General features: G+C 41.3%; 1 protein-coding gene across 1 annotated transcript; it reads right to left on the bottom strand.

Annotated features, from left to right (window-relative positions):
- Positions 1 to 335: 335 nt before the first annotated feature.
- YWHAZ (tyrosine 3-monooxygenase/tryptophan 5-monooxygenase activation protein zeta) lies at positions 336 to 24,797 on the bottom strand. The gene is made up of 6 exons (XM_082044312.1): positions 24,643 to 24,797; positions 22,000 to 22,303; positions 8,227 to 8,350; positions 4,420 to 4,583; positions 4,234 to 4,329; positions 336 to 1,379 (listed from the first exon to the last, which is right to left on the bottom strand). The coding sequence occupies exons 2-6, from the start codon at positions 22,291 to 22,293 to the stop codon at positions 1,320 to 1,322; spliced, it is 738 nt and encodes a 245-aa protein (XP_081900438.1). The 5' UTR covers positions 22,294 to 22,303; positions 24,643 to 24,797; the 3' UTR covers positions 336 to 1,319.
- Between the last annotated feature and the right edge of the window lie 332 nt (positions 24,798 to 25,129).

The raw sequence follows: 25,129 nt of genomic DNA, 5'->3' as shown, positions 1-25,129 counted from the left end.
CCGGAGCTGTTCCAAAGGTCTCCTCTTAAAGAGTTTTGTGTGCCTTTCACATTAAGTCTGGGGACCATATGCTAGAGCAGCTACAGAGTACCAGCCAGACAGTCAGGAAGCTGTAGGCATCTGAAAGTTGCAAATTAATTCATTAGAGCAATCTTAAAATCAGACATGAAGTATTAAATCCTGACTTCCCTGAAATTAACTAAATGCCTAAATGTGTATTAAGATCTTCCATAATAAAAATACTTTCATATGGAATTTGTGTATAACGCTGCTATTACTCTAAAAGGTGTGAGAAGACAGATCACATGAAAGCTACACCAAAGGTAGTTGAAAAGTCCATTCATAAAACTTTTATTCCACTTACATCAACTTAATACACATGTTCTGAACAGTTATGCTTGGATTGTTCATGAAAATTTCGTAAGACATTAAACAAAGCTAGCCATCATCTCAAGTTATTTCCCTGTTAACTATTTTTACAGCACATGCATGTTAGGCAAGTATCAAAAAAAAAAAAAAAAAAAATCACAAAAGCAAAAAACCTAAAAAAGTTAAATACATGGGTTTTTGTTTTACTGCTGTGCTCGATATACAGTGTCATTATGGATATCAAGCAATTCATTTTTTACTGCATCTTTACTTGTACATTTGTTCTTAGGTTGCTTAAACCATTTAAATACAAATAAAATGTGTAGCAAAAATAATGAAAGCAACAGCAGGTAACTTTACAAATAATGGAATGTGAACCGTTTCTCTGTCCTTCTCTAGAGAAAGCTGACTTACGGGTAATCAAACTGTCTTAAGGAACACTTCAGCTGCAATCAAAGATGTACACTTGATCGGTCTGCTCCACAGATTTCACATGTTGACTTGACATGCAATATCTATGGGACATCAGTTTATTCCCAGCCTGAATATTCACACTAACTACACCTGTGGCTGCAACTGATTATCCCTTTTTTCCATCGTCACAGACCAATATGCAAGCAGTCGCCTTTGCTTGACATAGAAAGCTGTTTTAACACTGGCCTTGTGGGAAGCCACAATGTACCAAAAGTACTATGCCAAACATGTAAAACTCGTATAAAAATGTCACAACCCTATATTGGCCACCTCGGATGAAAACAGATAAGTTCCCCAAATGTTAACTGGCTCTATTCCCCTAATATTAAACAAAACCACATGGGAAATATAGAAATCCAAATAGAAGTAACATAAACCTGTCAAATCGTAAACAAAAACTATTTGTGGGACAGCATGGATGACAAATGGTTTACTGTGTAATTTCAGAATGAGGCAGACGGAAGTTGGAAGGCTGGTTAATTCTCCCCTCCTTCTCCTGCTTCAGCTTCATCTCCTTGGGTATCTGATGTCCACAACTGTTTGGGAAAGGAAAAAGAAAGAATATGCAAGCTATTAACATGTATGGCTAATAAGGAGTTATTAGATAGAAAGCCTACTTCTTAAATAATAATTTTGCAAGAGGTCATACAAAACACCACGGAAAAAAGCACATATTAGCATTAATATATTTCTCTTTGCAGGAAAGCAGAAAAAGTGAACTTCTATTACTTCTACACATGACAAAACTGGAAACCTAGTCTTAGGTGACCCAACCCTACACTGCATTTAACAAAGAAGTTCAAGAAAAACCAAAACCAAAGTCTCATATCCACAAGGCTCACTAAAATATAATTACAAGCAGAATCAGACCTACAGAACAGATTACATGAGAATCGTGAACTATAAATACATGGTTTCCTGTGGATTTGTACCTTCTCAAGTGAACATATGTGTCCTTTTGAAGGAAGAGCTTCAGTAAAGGTTTCTCTCCGTATCTACCATTAGAGTGAATGCTGCCTTTTCTTCAGAACAGGCATGTTGAAGGTGTTTTTTTTTTTTTTTAAGCCAAAACCATTCCACTAAAATCTCTATCCCTTGCCTCTACTCAGTCAATTGTGCCCTGCTTCAGCAACTTTTGGATCACAGAGCTTCCAGACTTGGAGGGCAGGGCAAAGAGGGAAGAAAAGCAGGCTAAACATGCGGTATGCACAAAACCTCATTTTCAGCTCCATAAAAAAAAAATAATTATAAGAAGCTATATATCAAGATTAAATACCAACTAAGAAAACTAAGCATCAGTTCCAGAGCAAAACCCAGTGCAAAGAAATTTTGTGAACCAAGTATTTTGTCATGCTGGCTGCCCCCAAACTATTAACCAGCCAGTATGACTTGTAATCTCTTGCTTCACGGAGTTATAGCAGCATTAACTGAACCCTTCATGCTCTGTAGCATAAGGTGGTAAAACCTAAGAATAACTAATTCTCTATCTGCCACTAAGTACACACAAGATGCTTTAAAAAAAAAGTCTATAATCAGAAACATTTTATCCTTTCCAGGAATACAGAACAATAGATACTTGCACAAGACCTTGTTCTCGCACACATGATATCTGTACTAAGTGTTCCTTGCTAAAGGCATTAAGCAACAAGTTAGTTTACTGGAGACAACAGCATTTGCATCCATTTCTAGCTCCTACACTACATTCTATACTACATTATTAGAACGCTACATTTTTCTCAGCTTCATTGCTATTCTTATAAGGGAAAGTTAGTAGGAACAGTTTTATGGGAATTTTATCAAAGGCTTCTATCCCAAATCCTCACCTCTAGAGTATCTACAGATACATACATATATACACCTTTACTCATTACATAAATAGGGTCTGACTGGTATGAAAGGAAGATTACCAATTGAGAGCATAGTTTAACAAATCTGCAGGGAAAAAAACCCTAAGGGGAAAGGTTGCCTTTTTTTTTTAGGAAACAATGGACAGGTCATGCTAAGCATTCAAGGCAAGACCTACCATCCATTCAACAATACAGAATCACCCTGTAGCTGCCTACAGCGTCTCCCTTGTAATGCAAAGCTCACAATAATTATCAGGCCTGCTACCATAATTCACACACAGTTGTAGCTCAGTCCAACTTTTGCTCTTGTATGAAACAATTTGCTTTCCAACTGCTATGACAAGCTTCACATTATTGTTACTGGGAAGACAGCAATTAAAGTCAGCTTCTATTCTCTATTTCAATGCCACTCATTCAGAGGACAAGTCTTGAGCAATCTCACTCAAGGGGACAGTAAAACAGACACTGAGAGCAATGCCAACCCGGTATCTGTCTCCATTATGGAGGTTGAGAAATATTTCCATTTGTTTTGTAAGCAACAGCTGGAACAATCAGAAGTCATTCTTTCAGCAGTGTTAAGTTGCCATTCTAGTGGAAAAGGTTCCAAGGAACAGGGAGATAAAGCGCTAGAAACAAGCACAGAAAATGCAGCAACTCCAATTTAATGGAACTATACAACTTTTAGTTATGTTAAAAGAAGTCTAGTAATGTTGTAAAGGTCTCTGATATCAGATGCACAGAACACAAACAAGGGGTGCTTTTTTCTTTCAGATCTTGCTTGCACCAATCCTGTCTCCCAAGGAAGACCCCAGAGTGAACTATGCCATTAATTACACTACTGCACGTTTGCTTCGGATGTTTATCTTTCCCATTTTTAAAGTTCAAAGTAGGTTAACCACCCCCCCAAGATGAAGATTTTGATTACTGTGATGGAGCAATACAATCTTGATCCATAACTTACTCCACAGACAGCTATGAGTCCAAGGAAAAAAAAATAATTAAAACAGTTGCTTTATGACTGCCATGGAAATAGCCTGGCTAGCACAAACTCCAGTTTCAGCTTTACCAAAATTAAAACCAAACAAAAACCCCCAAACAGGTCCTTAACTGGATTTGCTAGCTTTGTAGTTTTCATGCAGGATCTATTCCTTGCACACGCAATCACGCAGAATAAGCTACATGAAATTTGATGTAAGTTTTGAACAGGCAAACGTGACTGTATTATCAAGTGTTGTTTGACAAAAGATAATAGCTTTGCTAGTCACAGTACAAACTCTGTCACTTAAACAGGATAAATTCCTTGAATTAAAACAACATGAAAAATTTGGTCAATTTGTCATCTGTCAGAAAATCATGTTAATAAGCATGCAGACAAGAAAGACTAGGCAGTAGGAAAAGATGTAGCCTAGAACATGAGGTACTGTAAACTCATCTGTAAGTACATGACAGACCCAGCTCCACAGCTAAGAACAAACAGGGCAGCTCCAAGTGCCACAAAGACCAATCCCGTTACCAACAATGCACAAACTTCAGTGATACTCACTGTCAAGTTGTCCCTCAGTAACTGCATTATTAGCGTGCTGTCTTTGTATGACTCTTCACTTAATGTATCAAGTTCAGCAATTGCTTCATCAAAAGCCTAGTGTTATAAAAACAAACAACTCCATTGGCCATGTGACAAAAGGTTATGCAAACAGTTCAAATGGAATTTCCCCCCCCTTAGACTTACCGTTTTTGCAAGGGAACAGGCTTTCTCCGGGGAATTGAGAATCTCATAATAGAACACAGAAAAGTTTAGAGCCAGACCTAATCTGATAGGATGTGTTGGCTGCATCTCCTTTTTACTGATTTCAAAAGCTTCTTGATATGCTTGTTGTGATTGCTCCACTATCCCTTTGGGGAAAAAACACACACACACAAAACCCACAACAAGTAAGTAATTCACATACTGTATTCAGACATAGAATCAGGACTGTGTTCACACTTGCATGAACAAGGTATGTTAAGAGTGAACGCCTGTGAATAAGCACTTTGCCTAACAAGCTGACATTTTATGAAGACTTTAGTAAATTATATTTTAAAATTATTAAAAAAGGAGGTTGTCATTGACCAAGTCACAGGTTTGTGTTTCTCCCTGTCACACTGACTACTTGTATTTACAAATGTTTGCAGCACTTCTGTAGCACTTAAGGAGTATAAACCCTACCACCTACATGAAAAGGTACAAAACTGAAGTTTTAACTACACACAGGTTTGATGCAGTACCACATCTTCAATGTCTTTAAACCCTGCAAAGTATTCAGTGACCCACATTTTGGTCACATAAAACACAGATGACCTTTGCCTATTCATGGTGAACCCTTTCAGTACCAGTCATCTATGAATTTCCATTCAAATTGCTTGGCAATGATAGCATAGTGTACCTCAGCCCTAATTAAATACATATTTTTAAAAGCTTCCAACACAGTTGCATTTCCAATGCAGATATGGAAAGCATTTTTACCTAAAAGTCATAGTACCTATAAACTTTCAAGTAAGGGGGAAAAGATTAATCTCTAGAAAAGGAGGCCAATTGTTAATCTTTCGCGGTTCTCTTAATAAGTCCAATTGTAAAGTTTTAAACACTCAGCAGAAAAAAAAAAAAAAAATCAAACCTATATTATGTACGCTAAGACTGAAAAGCTCAACAGTTTCCATTTTCACCAAACACACTTGAACCAAAGAGCAGACTCTGCCCGCGCAAGTCAGAGGTCACAGCCCAACACAAGCTGGACTGTGCCCGTGGTGGCAGCAGGAGCCACACTGGACACCCAGCACAAAGGGACCCTTGTTCCTGCGCTCCCCAAGACTGCTCATAGCGTCTGAGAAAAAGGTGGGCAGGAAGTCATTCTATTCAGACGCAAAAGGATTCCAATCCTAACATTTCTGGATCAAATCAGAAATGCATACAGCATGATCTCTGCAACAGTGCCAGTCACATGAACTCGAAAATAAAGGAATTTTAGGCTAAGGACTCAAAAATACATCCGTATTTAAGTACTCAAAGTCTGAGAATAACTGAATACCAATACTCAGGATGTCTATGCAATCTCTATTTGTTTACCTTTATGTATGCGCAAAAATTACAGCAATATACTCTCCTTCAACATGGAAAAGGGAAGACACTCATTGCACAATTATTCAACACTTTGTCCTCCCCACACTCATAGCTAATAATGGAGTGCTTCAGAAAATCAGACACCTGCCATAATACCTTGAAAATCACCAGAAGTTGGTACATTACAGTTGGGAAGAACCAGGTTTACTCCAAGTTAAAATTCAGAAATAGTGAGATGTGTTTTACTCTTCTTATTACGGAGAAGCCTTAGAAAATGGTGCTGCTCATGAAAGGGAAACAAGCAGCATGAAAAACAAGTAACCTCAAGGAATGAAGCTGAGCTTTTTAATCATTTTTCTTTAACAGAAATAACTTAAACCAAACAAGGGCGTATTTTTTCTCCTTATTTGAGAAAACATAGTTACCTTTTGAGCAGTGATTTGGGGAACCTAGTGCAAAATTTGATGTATTCTGTTAATTTTTAAATCAGTCACCCAGTATAAAAAAATCTGCAAGATTTTTAACCTTGATTTCTTTAGAAAGTGTTGTACAGTTCCAAATTTCAAGGCTAAAAATACTAGGGTGAGGTACCTGCTTGACATTCCTGTCTGCTAGATTGTTTATTTTATTGACTGGGGTTTTCTTACAGCAATCTGGTTTATGAAGATAAAAAGTCCAATTCCTAGAGTTGGGAGTTTTATATTGTTGCTGTATTTACTGCAAAAGGCTGAAAGAATGCCGTCCAACTAAATTGCTTTTTTTTTCTAAACAATAATTTTTAACTGCTCTTCTTCAAGGTGACAGACAGCGGGTAGGAAAAGCCTGTGAGATTAAACACTTGGGGGGGTGAAATAAAAAATTAAGGTTAGGAGCCATGGCAACTATGAGCTAGATGGACTTGCAAAAAATTTCTTCATCTGGAAACCTACTAAAAACTGCTCAGCCAGGAGACTGGGTTAAATAAAAATGAACTTCCAAACCACTTTAAACAAAGATTTTCACAGTCTAATTTTAGAGCCTGCAACTTAATCCTCAACAGAAAAAAAGAAACTTTGGGACTCAATGTTGTACTTTCTATGCATGTGAACAGAGATTACAAATACACTTCACATGCAGTTCTGTAGTCCCCAAGAATGGGAGAGTTTTCCCACAGTGAAGCACCTGAAGTCAAATTGAGCCTTATTATACCAAGTCTTACTACTGTTATGCAACTCATTACCTGGCATACTGGGGAAACCGGGGTACCCTATATAATGTGGATATAACACATATGCCATGAAGCTAAAGCAGACACATCTATCCCCTTCAAATTCCAAGTCTGTTTTGCCTCTACACGAACTCAACCCAGTTTCTGTGAAGTTGCACAGAAATCTGTCTGTATCACACCAGGAGAGCTCATGAACTGGAGAGCAGCACAAGGCTGCAGGGGCACCACCCGGAACCCAGTGAGTCCTACAGAAGTACAGAGCGTTACCAGGCATCAGCTGCACAACGGAACAGTTCCCCAGCAATCCTCCCGGTTCCAAGTCCATACATTCCAATTGCCTGCACGCTCCCAAGCACCCCGTATTCCTGCAGACTGAACAGATCCCGCAAGAACAGCTCAGGGCTGGCAGAAGGTCCCAGGCTGGGCTCTGTGTCAAAGCATGCTGCTCTTCAGGGCACACTGCTGCCGGTCCTAAACTGGCTCCAGGAAACAGCTTAGCCCTCTTTGCAATGAGCTGTGTCTAAACATCATGTATCGTTCTGGATTAAGTGACTCTGCGTGGAGTCAGCAAGGTGTTAGGATGTCTCTTCAACTGCGGTAGTTAAGCCACCTAATACATTAAGTGTCTTATATTAACTTTTCTAACTAAATTAGGTGAAGGCAATTTACTGGCAATTATGACAAGCTGCTTACATGAAGATACATGAAACTCAAGGAAACAAAAACTATTTGGACATTAAACTACCATGGTTGTGGAAGAAACCTTTCTTAAGAGTAAGGTTAGTTTTGCAAAGACTTTTCATGTCCAGGTGGTTTCTAGTATCTTTACTCACTCAACCTAAGCAGACTTTATATATTCTGTAGAAACGCAGGATAACTAACATCAGTGAGACTTCAAAAAGCTACAAGACTTTGTCTGCCTACAAAGAGGTAAAAACCCAATACTCAGCCAGGCAGAAGATGCACAAACCTGAACTTCAGTGATAAACCATATGCATACATGCATAACTTAGAGGTGATTTCAAGACTGAACATCTGTTCTCTGCTTCAAATGGTACATGGAAACTTTCGTACCTCATTTGAAAGCAAATGACCTATGATTTTTCTCCAGAAAACAGGAAGCCTATTACCAAGTAAATGTACATCCAAATCAATTATTCTAAAACTGTGTCGCTGCCCCACCAAAAGCTATCTAATTTGACAATATTTACCCACCAGCCAACATACAATACCTTTCTTGTCATCTCCAGCAGCAACTTCAGCCAAGTAACGGTAGTAGTCTCCTTTCATTTTCAAATAGAAAACTTTACTTTCTGCTTGCGAAGCATTAGGGATCAAGAACTTTTCCAAAAGAGACTAAAAGAGAAACAAAGAACATAGCGTTTTGAATATACACACTTTTACAGCGCACTGAACCAACACATCAGTTACACCACAATCTATTTCAAAGTCACGACAGCTTTACTTTTTTGTCTATTTTGGTCCTTTCTTTTTTTGACTTTTTTATTTTTTGTCATAGCATATTCAGCTAAGGAGAACGTATTCTGGATCAAAAGCCTAGGTACAAAAAAGAATGCTACATGCTGTGTGTCTATGGGAGAAGGCTGTGTAATTTAGCAATGAGTCTTGTGTGGCCAAAGGAAAGGTTTCTACAAGCCATCACGCAGCACCCCAACAAAAACAAGGTAATCCAAAGAGTCTGGGCAGACGGTGTACAATGGAAGGCAGTATGCAGTCACAGAAGATAACAAAAGGATTTGAAGTATCAGCTGCCAAATCAGGGACCCAAATATTTTACATACACAGGCAATTAATAAGCCTCATTAACCTAGTTCTCATTAACTGGAACACTGTGTTGGCATCACTGGCAAGAAATTGCAAGGTGAACCTGGATTCTCGCATTTCCAGACAGCTGACATCGGACTGTCAGCTGCGCAGCCCTGACAAGGATCAGCCATTTGAGTTGATGTGCTGCCCTAACAGGTGTTCTCCACCTTCCAAAGCAAAGGTGGCTCTCTGGAGCCACTCCACCAAATCCTCCCTGTGGGCTGCCACTTAAGACCAGTTTTTTCTAGATTATTCTACCTGCTTATTAAATTAACATAACAAGTTCCCAGCTGAGGCAGCAATGTAATTTAGCAAGAGTTCTATTATGTTGAAAAGAAAAAAGGAAAAAAAAAATCACTAGCTCCAACACATTTAGACAAATTAAGGTACAAGCTTGTCAAAATTCTTGATATTGAGTGCTTAAAGTCAGACTTTGAAAGAAAAACCAGTTATTTAAAAGCCAGAAAAAGTGCAGAAGTGCTCCTGAATACTCAAAATTAAATCAGAAGCTGTTACCTATGCTTTGCTAAGGCTGTATTTTATAAAGACGTTTTTAGCAAGAATTTTTGGGTGTCTTTTTTTCCTCCTATAAATTAGACAACTGACATTTCACTTTTGCCTCCCTGTTTTTAGCTCATATTTCCAATGACACCACATAAATGGACAATCTAATTCAGTTTTAACCCCCAGAATGGTGGCTGCTTTACAGGACTTTCCTCTAGACAGCATCAGGCAGGTTCAGTGAATACCTTGCACGACATACTCCCAGGATGGGCACACCCTCAATATGGCAGGTTGTAACCAATGTAGTGTGACACAGGTACCCATGGTACCCACCCTGCTTAACAGGCCAATTGACACAAAACTACAGAAAACTGTTTGTAATTCACAGAAAGAACACAGAGTGAACAAATTTGGTTGTGTTTTTATTTTTTTTTTAATGTACTGCTAATTGTTTTATATAAATCAGGAATATTGAGCTTGGTAGCCTCAACCTCATGTACGACCTTTCAAAACAAAATGACCTATTATGGCAGCTTTCTCATTTCTATCTCAGCAGCTCAGGTAATGAAAAAGTCTGTCTAACAGAAACCAAAATCAGGCAAGGTTCAGCTATGCCTATGCTCCAATGAGATAAAAACCCATTAGTGGACTTTCTTTATTGCTTTCAACAAAATGGAAGGTATTTATTCAATGACCTTTAACAACAAGTATTTCCAGTATTGTTGGGGTTGGTATATAGCTTCATACTATAACAAAGCAGGGAGACATTAAAAAAATACTGCATGTACTTGCTTCCCATCACCCGAATAACAGCAGAGACAATCCTTTGGCAACAGAGAAAGCACAACACAAGCCAAGTGGGCAGGACAAGTATTTTGAAGGAGCCAGTCTAATGGGCTGCTGAGCTGCCTGGTGCCAAGGGCACCCTTCTGGGTGGCACACCACGATGTGATGAGAAGGGCTGGGAGCCCCCTCTGCCCCAGCACAGCTGGAACACAGCACAAGGCCATGAGGTACATGGCTGACACGCTTCAGCTCCCTGGAACTACTTACACGCTCTGCTCTTGCCGTCAGAGAACTTCAAGATTCACAGGTGCCATTCATCAGTGCCAAGAAACCCTGACTTCAATGACAACTCAAGGTTCCCAGCTACTGTGAATAAGGCTCCTTATTAGCGCTTCTGTGGAGGACTGCAATTAAGTCAGGTCTGTCAGTCTGCACTACGGGGAGTTGCCCTCCTTCTCTACCCTTCATTAACTGGTCAGATCAAAATACTGTCAGGGATTCTAGAGACAGAAATTATTCATCATCCGCATAGAAGGTTGTTTGATTAAAAAGTACAGCTCTGCTCACTCCCATAACAGCAACCACACTACCAGACTTAAACTTCACTTAGGTCACTATTGAAAAAAGTTTTAAACCCATGTTGAATTTAGAAGACTGATGAACTAAGAAAATCCCCCTCAACAGCTATTCACAGAATATAGCCTCTGCAAAGAAGCTCTGGCTCTGAGACTGCACTGGTAGCTTGCTCATATCTGGATGAAAGACACTGTTCTACATAAACAACTCGCAGGACTGGTAGGCCACATTTCTTTGGGAGAATTTTGTTTATGCCAAATACTTCATAAACAGAAACAACAAAACTTGAAAGCAGATTAACATTTAAAAGCTAGCATGTGAAATTACTGAATGGAGATCTCTCCCTGATTATTTATCTAGCACTATATATTCGGTTTCTCCTGTTTGTACCAGTCTTTTTATTTCAGGATATATTTTCTTTTACTGGCATAAGTAAACACAAAACACTCCTTTAAAGTCAGCCTGAAAATTCAGAGTACACTGATTTATCCTAGAGAACAGCTGTGAAAGCTGCAAGCTGCACAGAGGTGCTGTGGCTACAAAAATCCATACAGACTACTGACCTTTTAGAATTCAATTCCAGAAGACAACATAAAATGTTAGGCGTAACAAAAGTCATAACCAATCTCACACTTCATCTGCTAACACATCTGCTTATGGGGAATACTGTTTATCTTTTTTGTTTGCAAATAGTTTTAACTGCAAGGCTTCTCTGGAGGATACAATTTTTCCACAAGGAAGAATATCTTGACATTTAAGTCCTATTGATGGGTTCTGTTTGTCCAAAGCAGAAGAAACAGAAACAAGAACTGTTTTGATATTACCATCAATATATGCATAACTTTTTTCTCTTTTATCAGTTAATGTGACAATGTTTACCAGTACAGAGCTGATCACCACACGGGCCACTTGTGTGCTAACAGCTAGCCCAAGATTGGAGCAGTAAGCCAATCTGTAATTACTAAGTTTGTTAGGTGATCCGCATCACTGCAATGCACACAACACCCTGACAACTGAAGTCCATATACCACATGAATTTATAGCTACATGGCATGTTACACCTTCGTGCTCATTCATGACATTTCTCCTATTGTGCTAAATCCCCATCCATTTTTTATATATACTAATATGCACTAACTACAACTCCATGGGCAGTTAATTACAGTGCCTCGATCAGAATGTGGTAGAAATAGCTTATCATACAAAAATTAAACCACCGCTCCCTGCCCTCCAAGCCCCACAACTACTCAGCTGTAACTGTCAGAGCTTTTAATTTGACAGCAAGACTCTAAGTGCTGTGAAACAAACCATAGGACTGTAGTCAATTAGGCAGATGCAGCAGCATCTTATAGCACTTTTCAGCCAAAACCTGTAACAGCTTGTACAAGTGCTTCTAATACTTCTCATAGCAAAGTCTTATACAGTCTTTCTAGAAAGACTTAATGGAAAATTACTACCTTTTTAAAACACAAAGATGCATGTACTAAATATCAACTCTTACCAGTACACTGGCTGTTAAAAGATCAGGCTTCAACACTTCACATCTGCAATGGTGATTATGACTAAGTTAACAGCTTTCTGGTTCTCTGGACTGGGAAAGACAGCACATTCACACTCAGAAGATGTCAGCTACGCTCACACATACCAGAGATAACAAATCTCATAAATCTGGCACGTTCCCCCACCCTCAGCAAGTATGCACTAGTATTTATTTAAATGTCTTTAAAGACGTAACTGAGGCTACATGCACACTTTATTATTCTATTAGCAACTTCAATCCTGTTTTTAAAACATTAACCTGATGAGAGATTCACTTTCTTCATTCTTAAAAATGTTCTTTGCCAGAGCAGGACACAGTCAACAGATGGCAACATTAAGCACATGTTTTGAGCCTATTTTGATGAAAGACCCTACAGATTTGTCCCTGCAGCTTTGCAAGATAAAGTCTGAAAGGTAAAGAGTTGTCAGATTCAAGAGCGTTAAGGGAACATAAAAAGTAGTAATTGTGTGTAAGAAAACACAACACTCAACCCTCTACAAAAAGTCTGCCTGCTTCTTACTGCAAGTAGAAATGCTTCAGTTTGTCAAGTTGTGGTGAGAACTTCAGTTGAAGAAGCCAACCCATACAGACTTGAATGGTCCTTTCCTGACACTTGAAGCCTAAACTACTCTGGTCTTAAAATCATGTGCTTTGGCACATGACTTGTATGGGTGAGAAGACTATTCCCAAATTCATCATAAAGAACATTAAAACCAATACCTCAGCTTTGCCTTGTTGCTACCAGTTTTATGCATATTTCTCTTTATCAAAGGCTTGGTCTCAGCACACGTTATTACCTGGGAATTTCATATAATTATTAATGCACTTGAGGATTGCATCAACAGTTCAATTTTCTATTTAAGACATTTCCCTCCTGACAAGCAAGTCATAAGAATAAAATAATGACATTCTAGGAAAATGTAGTTGTAAATGAGCATGTAATACATAATTAAAGCACTGAGAAGAAGGAACTCTGTTTTTAAATACCAAAAATTATTAAGATACATCATTAAGTAAATACACTATAACTATTGGAAAAACAAAAAGATATTGCTCTCAAGCAAAAGAACTAAGCTGCAGAATGGCAAAAATCCAAAAGAATAGACTGATAAACAGTAGCTAATTTAAACGGTATCAGTTTTGCTCAGAGCTAACGAGGCAGGCCTTTTATGTTCATGCAGTATCGAAAGCCACCTGACACTTATGACATTATTTCTAGTTTTGAAGATAAATTACACAGGAGTATTAACTGAACTTTAATTCACTTGTCATCCACCTGTAGTATATGGCACAGGGATGAAGACGACATGGAAGAACTCTGTGTTTTATAAATTCATGGAAGATATGAAATAAACATAGTGTCTTTAAGCTCATCCTGAAAGCCTGTTTCTTTGACATTTCACACTAACTGACAATGGCCTAATATTTCTGTGATGTAAGCAACAGGTCACTATCCTTCTCCAAGACATTACAGAAGCACGATGATTGTACTGGCTGACAGGACCCTTCTGTCTACTAACTTACCCCAACACTGCTCAAAGAGGATGCCATTAGAAATATACATAATGAAAGCAAGAACATAACATGCTTCTATTAGCCTTTATCAATGCCTAGGGACTTCCTGAGCCAGATGAAGGTTACTACATTCAGAGAAACCACAACAGGCTTCTCATCCACATTCGACACACTTGTCCAAACTCCCCCTTACACCAACACAACCATAATACCCACAATACAGCATGGAGAAGAAGCTGGAGATACCCAACTACCTGCACATGAGAAAGTGTTACTTTTGTCTTAAACCTATTTTGTGTTTCATTAAAAAAAGTTTAGCTTATAAAAGCACTGGTACGCAAGTCTGAATTTATTTTAGAAGATTATCAGATAACTTCAGATTATTTGAAGAGTTTCAGTACCATTTCCAAGCCCCCACTGCAGTTTCACACCATCCAGGTAGCTATTTACTTTATTCGCTACAAAGGAAGAAGGTGAGCAGGGGAGGAGGGAAAAAAAAAAAGAAAGATGTGATGGATACTAAGGGACATCCAGCTGAAGCACTGTATTAGAACAAGCAATAAAATTACAGCTTATTGCATCTTAAAATTCGGATTTCCAGATGCATCAAGATATACTTACCAGCTGCAACCCAGAGAATACCAAGCTCCCCTTGTGTTCCAATGACCCCAGGGCAACGACGCTTCCTTAGTGGCAGGAGACACAGACCTACCCAGATTGCTGTTACAATGCTGGCTTGCTGCTTTCTGACTACCTGTGCAGCTGAGCGTGAGTATTTGAAAAAAATTACACATATTAAGTAGCAGCTGTACTTAGGTAGACATTAAAAATACTGATTCAGAGCAGCATTTGCAGGTACAAGCTTTGTGGAAAGAGCTACACATACCTAGTTTCAAGTGGAACTTGCTAACCAACCAGCATGGTAACTGTAGCACACTGTTGTTAAGCTATTACTTTACAGACTTTATTTTGATGACAAAGTTATAAACATAGGCCCCTTGTGTTGGACAAGCTCAAGACACCCATCGTTCCCATAAAAAGCTAGCGTGTGATTTTCACTGCATGTGTTTTCTGCCTCAGTGCCACAGTTTGGAACAGTAATTGGGCTACAAAACAATACACGCAAGTAGCTGCGCTGCAGATTGGCACCCACACTACAAGGGGTTTATACAAATCATTTGTGGCCAGCAGAAATTTTATTTACACAAGTCTACCTGAATTATTGGAGGAAAATGACATGTATTTGTATTTTTAAGAATATTTTTTAGACAATCCCTTCCCAAACGCAGCCTTTTTGAGACAGGCTCACTACACTGCTTCTGATTATAGCTCTACCCAGAGCCGAGGCCGGGGCTCTGCAACTGCTGCCTCATGGGTGACCTCCAACCCTCTTGGGGGGAAACCCAAGGACTGTTCTGCTGTCAGCCTTCTACTCCAGCCAAAAGCAAAGCCTGTGTTTACAGTTAACTACAGATTTCGATCTACTCATTTGCTCACTTGAACAGGAATACAAGAAAATGTGTCAAACACTAGTGGCTGCTGTGGCACTGGAGACGTTTACAGTAAAACATCTACTGAAGAAGGAAACAAGCCTGCTGCCTCTTCTCAGTACCAGTTATTCTCTCTTCCCATCAAATCTGCTGCCCACACAAACAGCAGCACAAGTTTGATAAAGGTGAGAAGGCTGGCTGGAAAAGATGAGGTGAGAACAAAGAACCAGAGCAAGGGAGGAATTCAGAATTTGGGACAAAGGACCTTCAGGGGGCAGGGAGGAATGTGATTGTGAATCTCATGCCAAGCGGGAGATGTGACATGCAGGAATACCAAGGGAAGGGGAAGGGACAGGGACACTTGGTTAGCAGCTTTGCTGCAGTCATTCTGGTGAAGATCTAGAAAGGGAAAAAATAAAGGAAACAAGGCCTCAGTAATGAGAGGGTAACTGAAAAAAAGAACTAATGGACTAATGCAGAAAAAGGAATCCTGCATAACAGAAAAAATGGCAATAAATTTTAGCTTATTAAAAAGCATACTACTGGAACAGTCTAAACATGTTTCTTTAGAGAACAAAAGCAGCATTCACATATGGGCAGAAAGAGAAAAACATGGGAGAAATAAGTATAACACCCAGAAAAACCATCTCCATGCTGACACATATGCTGGGGGATAGAAATAACTCAGCAGGTGTACGCACCAAAATACCTACAGGGTGCTTAGAGGGAAGATATGGCATGTGCAGCCTGACACACTACGTGTCCACATAAAAAGAAAAGGATGGGAAGCGAGGCAATGGGGATGAACATCTCTCATTCCACACTTTTGCAGACATACACATAGCTCTCCTTGCAGACCTGCCCTCCCCAACTTGGACTACTGTGCACTTCACTACCTTGCTCCTTCTACCACTTCACTTTCCAATTAGTATACATGGCAAGGGAAGTGATGTGCTTAATATTAGGATATATTACTTGAAATTATCTGTAGAATCATAGGTATCTCATGTTGGAAGTGAACCATAAGGATCATCAAGTCCAACTCCTTGCTCCCTGCAGCACTACCTAAAACTAACCTATATGACTAAGAGCATTGCCTGGACTTTCCTTGAACCCTGACAACTTTGGTGCTGTGATTGCTTCCCTGGGGAGCCTTTTTCAGCGACTGACCACCACTGAAGAAACTTTTGCCAGCGTCCAACCTGAACTGTGTTAGCAGCTTTGCAGAATTACAAGTACATGCAATGAAATTCTTGCTGCTTCAACAGCACAGAAGAAGAGTGTCTGTCACAGGTGACCAAACTGATTTATTTTATTTTGCTGCTTAAAACTGTGTAACAGCAGTAAGGTACTTGAACGCTGAAGGCTGCTGTCAAATACAGCAAATTGTTACTCGGATGCTTTTGAACAGAATAAATACTATGTACTTTCTTTTATAAATCAAAACCAATTATTAAACATTAAGGCCAAATGAAATTAATACAGTCTATTGGTTATAGCAAAGACTTATTCTACTTCCAATAAATGCAAGAAGATATAGGTACATGTATATGTGTGTATACATGTATGCACAGCTAATTTAAGTAGAGCTAAATGCGTGTTTAAATTTTTTTTTTTGCATTTATGCAGAGCATCTCAGCTGATTTTATGATAAATAGATGCATTGAACACACATGTCAACATTACGGATGTACTTCTTGCTAAGATTAATAAGTACCAACTTACCTTTGGCTCATGCAGCCCAACCACTGATAAACCAATTCTATATGCTGGAATCCAAAATCCTTTTAAACATGAGCTGAAGTTTCATGCATTTACAAACAATCATGCAAACACTGTAGAATACATAAACACCAACACAAATTATCTCATATTTGAACTGATCCATGAATGATGTTTTAATTCTCCAAGATCCAACAGCTTTTCAAATGTTAAAAAAAAAAGACCGTTTGTTTAAAAAAAGAAAGCAAATAACAAACTAAAACCCCAACAGTCAACTCCAAACTCTGAAGGTGTGTAGCTACAACCAGGGAAGCAATTAAAGGATTAATAAAAAAATTAAGCAAGCATGAAGGCACCACAGAGCTAAAGGCAGCAATTTTCCATAAAAACATGGAATTTTTTGTTAGTATCAGATGTTTCCATAGCACAGAAGGTTGTATGGTATGCTCAGTCACCAGGGGCTCCTAAGCAATCTACTCATCTGCTTGTTAGCACCACCCTATAGGTTAGCTGAGAGGACTACATTTCCTAATGCTGTCATTAAGAATTAGTGCAGAAACAGGTTTTATAGCTGTTAATATAGTAACCTGTTAGATGTTCGCAGGCAACTAGAAAATAGTCCCACAGTAATTTGACTATGACAGCAATAGGCATTAATTCTGTGGTATGTTCTTTAAAAAGCCATTTAGATGCATTCTAAATGGAATGGCACTCCCTTACCCCCCAGTGAACTGCAGCCCCATGACAGGTTACTAAACCTCTCCTACTCCCCCCAAACAACATACATATGAAAGAAACACGAAATAAAGTCACTTAGTTGAGATTTAATTTCACCTTCTCTTCTCACAGCAATTACCACTTCTAAAAAGTGAAGCATCCATAACAAGTACAAAAAAATCTAAACAGTATAAGCACACAAGGAGTACCATTTTACGTATCTGAGCACGTCTGGAAGAAATAACAACCTGGAAAAGAACACGAACAATCTTGCTGAGAGGGTGATGAACCTTTTCTGCCAGGGAGGGAGCAGGTACAAACTGCTGTGTACCACCCATGTGCAAAAGGAACTCCAGAATGCTGAAAGGGAGCCAAGGTTTTGGGAAGCTCTCTAAATCTTACAGAGAACAACCAAATGGAAAAAACAAAAAACCACCAAAAACAAACAACCCACAAAACAAACAAACAAACACATTGAAACCGAGCATTTGGGCATTGTAAGCAAAAAGATTTATGTAAGGTATGACTGTGGGGGAACTTGGAAGAGGAAGAGACATTTCCCAGACTGAGCATGGGAAAGAACATGGGAACTGTCACACAGCGTACACTTCAGAAGACACGCAGGAACTACTGCTGCATGTGCAGCCTAGGGAATAAAGTGGAACTCTCTAGAATTACATTCATACTGAAGATAGCTAGTCATGTTTTAAATGATTAGTTCACATTTAGCTTGTGTCAGAAACTGCCTGAAAGCTACTAGTAGTTTAAAGCTCCTGAGAACTTCTAACATGGAAGCAGTATCAGATGGTAGCTATTCAAAGACCTCTCCATACCTTCTTCTCTGTACTTCAGAATCCTTGTTAGCTGAAAAATTCATCTTACTACAGATTTAACTTGAACCACTTCAGCTACAACTCTGTTTCCCATTAACTGCAAAAAGCATTCTGAAGAAAATCCACACCTGTTAGACTAATAACAATTTTTATTATGGAAATGATAAATAGAAGATCATTATGCTAGGGTTTAGACAGACCCTCTATTCTACTACAGAAAGTGAAACAGGCTGTGAAGTACACTTAGCTAACATGAGGAAAAGTACTTAACAAAAAGCTTAATTTCCTGTATCAATATGAAATTTCTGAGGCTGGAAACCTTCTATCATACTCAAGTATATTTAAAGTGCTCAAGTATGGCAATGGACTTCCTTCCCAACACACGCTATATTATTCTTTAAGAATTTGGAAATTCAGTGTTTATTGTTACAGTGCAAGGAACTTGTACTATGCACAGTGTGTCACAATTACTTGCAGTTTATCAGCACTACCAGACCAACTCCAAATTAGGCTCGGTTATAATACACCTGAATATACTCCAGTGTATATCTGACAGAATCAGTGCTGGACCAAGAGATTTTAGGTGTCTATCATTCGTACAGCAGCACTAAGGCTGCAGCAAACAAGAGCACAAGTTCAGCGGCTTGCAGAGTTGTGGAGGTACTTCACTTCAGGTTCAAGTCAGGGAAGATTTAGGAAGTGGCAAGGATGTAGATGCTGGCTTTTCCTGCTGCAAGGTCAGTGTGAAGGACAAAAATAAATAGTTGGACCTGACCCACATAACCCCTAAAATCTTCATCACTGAGTCTAGTAGTTATGCAGCAAGAAAAGAGTCCAGCATTAATTGCTCTTACTCACTCCGTAAGTCAGTGGAAGCACTGGAAACAGAACCCAGCACTATTTAGTGTATTGGATTAGAAGAGCTATTTCTTCCCACCCACTAGTAATTCAATTCCAACAAATGAGGGAAGAGTGTGAGAAGGTGCAGAGGAGCCAGCTTTGGCCACACTCTGCTAGTCACATTCTCTTAATTGGTTTCCTCCCTTCAACACTAAGTTAGGACACCAATCACTTCCACGCTCAGCTGTGATGTAACACCCCAGGGTATTAAATATTACTTAAGAACCTAGCAAGCAATTGATGACACAACAACAGCCCCAACAGATTCACAGTCTCAATAAAAGATACAAAAGTTTCTGAGCTGCTTTTGTACTGTAATAGATAAGACTTGTGACCGAAAGCTTTGAAAATTTGTTAACACTTCAGGTCTTATTAATGGCATCCTTCACATCAGTCAAGATTTGGTTAGCCTTGTTTCTCACATCTGTGAATAGTTACAGACTCTATTGTGCTGTACAAAAATTAGAGAGGATCTTCAGAAAAAACCCCACCACACTAGTTCTATGCTTGCATGCAGCCTTGTGCAGACTCCTGTTCATAAAAACACAACTAAATATTACCGTAATTCTTTCTTCTCTGTTAAGGCAAAGTCAATGCCAAATAAAGCAATATGGTCAGTCATCTTTCTAGGTAAGTAGGAACGTATGTGAACAGGATATTCCAACAAAGAAACAAAAATGTGTTTTAAAATATAAATCTAATTCTTCCATGCAATTAGAAATGTCAAATGTAGTGTCTACTGCTTGAAAGCATTTTAAAATCATATCCCGTGAATTTAAAAAAGTTTTTTTTTCTTTTTAAATCTAAGTCTAAAAAAATAGTTTTATTACTGCTAATCACTGCCTAAGGCATTGTTTTTTCTAGATAGCATGTTTTTCTAAATCTAACAGAAAAAAATGGACTGTCAACACTAAAGATTAGTAAGATGTTAGCTGCCCAAAATTAGTAATACCTTGAAATAAGAATTTGTTTTAATAATGCATGTATCTCTTATTAAATACAAAGACAAATTCAACTACATTTTGAGATTAAGATGATTTAACAAGATTCTCCACCTGTATGTACCCCCCCACCAGATAATTTAGCTGCTGCAGCAAACTCAAAAGCTGGGATTTTTTTTCTTTATTTTTATTTAGCATTCACAATAAAAGCTAGCTTCAACTCAATCTGGCTTCCATTAAAAAAAAAGGCAAACATTAAGTTCTTCTAAAAGGGAGTTTCTAAGCCAAATTACTTAATTAAAATTATTTCTTAAACCAAAATGTCAAAATGTAGCTTACAAAAGCATTTCAGATCACTCTGAGCTAAAAGCATCCACACCGAGAACTTCTTCATTAAATAAATTAATTTTAAAAAAGAAATAACAAGAAATTAGAATGTCAGATTTGGATCTCTATATTCCTGGCTTAAATAGATGAGCCACCCCTTAACAACACAAGAACTAGCAGATCACTTTCCTATGTGTAAGTTTGGCATTTTCATTTTCATAGTGGAAGTTTAAGAGTTACCCTTACAAAAAAATAACAAAACATACGAAACTGGGTGTGTTACAAGAATCATGGAAGCCAGCCTAAGCTAGAAGCCAAGACTCAGAGTTATCCATGCCGACTTTTACACACCCTTGGAGAACTAGTCTTCTAGATGCAATCATCGCCCTTGTCATTTAGGTATCTTACACAGCAAGCAAAATTTGTTACTCACTAATCTTAATTTTAATTTGACATCAGATCTTCAAATACATACTTAGCTCCAGGTACATATGGGATGACACACCAGCAGGATTCGCAGTCCAGTGGACAATTCTATTGCTGACATAACACCTATCTCACAAGTGGTCACAGGACTGGACACCCGTTAACCATGTGCTTACTGAAGCACCACAGGCATATGCAATTGAAAAAAATCCTGACAGTCTGGAATAAGCATTTGGAAGCGGTTCGCATTTCATAAACCAGTCTCCTAGTGAAAATACAGGGTTGTTGCCTGGCACTCACACATTTTAACGTAACTTCAAGCCACAGAAAACATAACTCGAACATCCTTTTAGTCTGCTACTAAAAATTTTAACTTTAAGAGGGTATCATAGCACTTCTACTACCTCTTCCTGCAGACAATTTTCTGCATGGCTGAGTCATAACTAACATTACATCATCTTACCCAGGGAGGGGCACAATTTCCGTAGAGTAAGAACTACCTCTTACAGCTAGAACAGCATATTAAAGTTGCAGAAATCAAAGTGATCTGGGGTACAAATACTGCAGCGATGGGGGAGGGCAGAGGAGAAAACCCCAAACTAAACCTACATCTAGTTCAGTCTCAAAGAAATATGTTGACTTTTCATCCCTATTAGTTTATATGCAATAATGTTTCAACACGTCCCCAAATTCACTAACATTCATAACTATGACGATTTCTATATAAATAATGAAAAAATTAGAAGGAAAGAAAAGTCAGACTTTTTTAAAACCTTGTCCTTCAGAAACAGCACAGGAGACCACAGCTTCACTGACAGACTAGAAGTAGTCCCAGAGGGCCCAGCACCATTTACCCTCCAACTCTAAGTAAAAACCAACCAACAGTTTCATTATTTCTCACCAGCACATCATTGCAGATGTCTCTTAGCTCAGTCTCAATTTTCTCTCTGTATTCTCGAGCCATCTGCTGCTTTTTCTCAGCGCCTTCCGTCTTTTGTTCAATACTTGAGACGACTCTCCAAGATGACCTACGGGCTCCTACAACATTTTTATAGGCAACAGAGAGAAGATTCCTCTCTTCGTTGGACAACTCAGCTCCTTGCTCAGTCACAGACTTCATGCAACTTGCCATGTCATCATATCTTTCAGCCTGCTCAGCCAGTTTGGCCTTCTGCACCAGCTCATTTTTATCCATGCTGATGTTTCTAAAGAGGAAAAATAGTGAAGCATTATTCAGACATTGATCAAGGATAAAGGTATTTTAACTTCATAAACAGCAACCGTTCTTTAAGTAATCTGGAACTGTAAGAGGTACAATTGAAATCCAGAACACCAGGCATACAAACAATGCTTTAACACATGGATATGTGGATCAAAGACTTAAAGTCACTCCTTCCTCCTGAAAAATTGTTAACTTTAAAAAAAAGTATGTTATTTTTTCAATAAATGCAAACAAAAGCATCTAAAGTTAACTGAAAGCAAATCATTCCTATCTTATGCACATAAGCGATCCTAATTCTTTGCCATCACTCTCTCATAAGGCTACATTCAAGCTGCAGCATCAACTGCATCCAATTATCAATATAACAAAATTGTCAAAAAGAATAACCAATAGTAAGTTCTTACTGGAACAAACCAAATAAAGGCTAGACAAACAGCACCAGACAACTCTTGGTGCCTTAACAGAGTCTTAGCTACATGCAGAAGAACTTGGCATACGGATCTGCAAATCAAATCCCACACTGGATGTTACAAAATCATAAGCCACCAAATATCTAAATTTCAAGGTGTACACACTTTAACAACATTAACTTCTTTTCCCAAACCTGGATACAGTAGACGTTCAGAGCAAGGTACTGCTTCTCAGCCTGAGAGGCTATTCTTTCAGAGACAAAAGGAAATATTACTATTTCAAAATATTACTTCAACATCAGTATTTCAGATAGTACAACCTGGCTGAGATGCTTCATAACCTACATCTTAGCAACACTTAAAAAAAACCCAAGCTCTGCTGAACAGAGATAACAGAGTTTTTTTTATTTTTTTAGTACATCAGGAAAGAAAATTCCTCCTTCATCCTTATGTGTCTTGATCATTCTGAGACCCTGGCAATGTGCTTTGGGATACACCAGCCTTTAAAGTTTGACTAGACTATTAAAGGAAGAATCAATTTTGGCCATATATGCTTCATGGATTTCTGTATGTTCCATACCCAACAATGCAGCATCTTAACCTTTAACCATGAACCTTTCTGTGATATTACATGAAGTTACCACAAAAGATAGCAACACTATCTTCCATTTCAGAATAAATTAAGCACGTTTCAACATTCCAGTCACCTGAAATGGAAAGTTTGAGTAGCTCCTACCCCCAACAGCGGGGCACAAACTCAGAGGCTGTTCCACAATGTTCGCAAACGAGCGCTGAAAAGTTGACTCCACCGTGAACAACGGGTTACGGAGCCATTTTAAGGCAAGGTTTTGGCTACGGTTATTTACCGCCCGCTGTGACCAGGACGAGCGCGGTTAAAACACCGACCTCAGACCCAGCCGCCCGGGCCGCCAGGCTGCCCGCAGGCTGCGGCGGCAGCATCGCTCCCGCCGGCCGCGAGCTGGGCGCGGCGGCGCCGCAGGCGAGTGACACAAGAAAATGGAGCGGCGCGGGGAGGAGCGGGCGGCGCGGCCCCCCAGGGCGAGGAGGCACGCTCCGGGCCGCCCCTCCCGCGGCCCCTCCCCGCGATGCGGCCGCCGCATCCGCCCGCCGCGGGGACACCGAGCGCCTCGCCGGCCGCCTTTGTCATGGCGGATCGGCGCCAGAGCCCAGCCCACTTTAGCGCGCGTTAATCCCGCTCACCTCCGCCCAGCGCCGGGGGCGGCGGCGAAGGATGCCGCGTCCCCGCCCCGGCAGCCGGACGGACGAGGGGAAGCCCGCGGGCGCAGCCCCGGCGGGCAGGGGGGAAGAGGGGGCGGCGGAGGAGCCCCGCGCTGACCCAGGGGGAGCCGCCACCGCCCGGAGCCCTCTGCCGGGTCGGGGAACGGGCGGAGGCGGGGGGGCTAGGCGGAGGGAAGGGAAGCGAGCCCGACCGACGGACGGCCGCTGCGGCTCTTCCGCGCCCGGGCGGCACTCCCGGCAGGAGACCACACCCAGCGGCGCCCGCCCGCGCCCCGCGCTTCCGCCCCGCCCGGCGGAGGCGGCGCCCCCACCCCCGCTCACGCGCCCACAGGGTCGCCCCCACCCGCCGCGCCACGGGCGGGGCCCTCACCTGCCGCCCCCGCCGGCGCTTCCCCTCCCTCGCCCCCTCCTCGCCGGCGGGGAGGGGCTGCCGCGGCCTCACCTGCGCGGCCCCCGCCGCCCCCCGCAGCGGCCCCCCGCGGGACAGGCTGCTCCCGCTGCCTCCTCGCGGAGCCGCCCTGCCGCCGAGGCCCTGAGCGGGGTTAGGGAGGGCTCCGTGCAGCCTGCCGGCCGCCTCGCTCGGCCCCCCGCATGCCCCCGGGGGCGGGGGCAGGGTCGCCGTGCGGCCGCCCGGCGCGGCGGGCCCCGTTACCTGTGCGCGGCGGGAGCGCGGCGGCGGGTGTCTCGGGGCGGGCGGCCGGCGCGGACTGTGCCTGTGTCGCGGCTCGCTGCGCTGCAGCCTCTCTCCCAGCGCCACACACGGCGTCTCCGCCAATCACCGCGCCGCAGCGCACGGGCAGCGCACCGCCTGTGACGTCAAACGGGGCCATGGCAACGGCGAGGGCGCGAGCACGAGCCCGCGCCTCCCCCGGCGCGCCACAGGGTGGAGGCCTCGCCAACCGCCGCGGGCGCCGGCGGCGCGCGGGCTTGCGGGACACGCCCAGAACCGGCGGGCGCGCGCCCTGCCCCCGCCCAGCCCCCGACTGCGGAGCCCAGCGGGGGGTGTCCGGGGCGCGGGGCTGCGGCGGCGCCCGACGGGCGAGGCGAGGCGAGGCGGGGCGGGGTCCCACCCCTCAGCGCTGGCCGCTGACTGCCCGCCAGGCGCCTCGCCCGGCCCGCTCCGGCCGCCGCCCGGCGAG

This window comes from Streptopelia decaocto (assembly GCF_964273445.1).
Source record: "Streptopelia decaocto genome assembly, chromosome: 2".
In the NCBI taxonomy this organism is placed as follows: domain Eukaryota; kingdom Metazoa; phylum Chordata; class Aves; order Columbiformes; family Columbidae; genus Streptopelia; species Streptopelia decaocto.
This window is presented reverse-complemented; position numbering and strand designations above follow the sequence as displayed.

Bases quoted from the DNA above. Each gene is read 5' to 3' on its own strand.
- YWHAZ (XM_082044312.1), bottom strand. From the start codon at position 22,293: ATGGATAAAAATGAGCTGGTGCAGAAGGCCAAACTGGCTGAGCAGGCT. The intron at 4,330-4,419 runs GTAAGTCTAAGG...TTATAACACTAG, and splicing joins CCTGTTCCCTTGCAAAAACG to GCTTTTGATGAAGCAATTGC. The intron at 1,380-4,233 runs GTGAGTATCACT...TTTCCCAAACAG, and splicing joins TACTGAGGGACAACTTGACA to TTGTGGACATCAGATACCCA.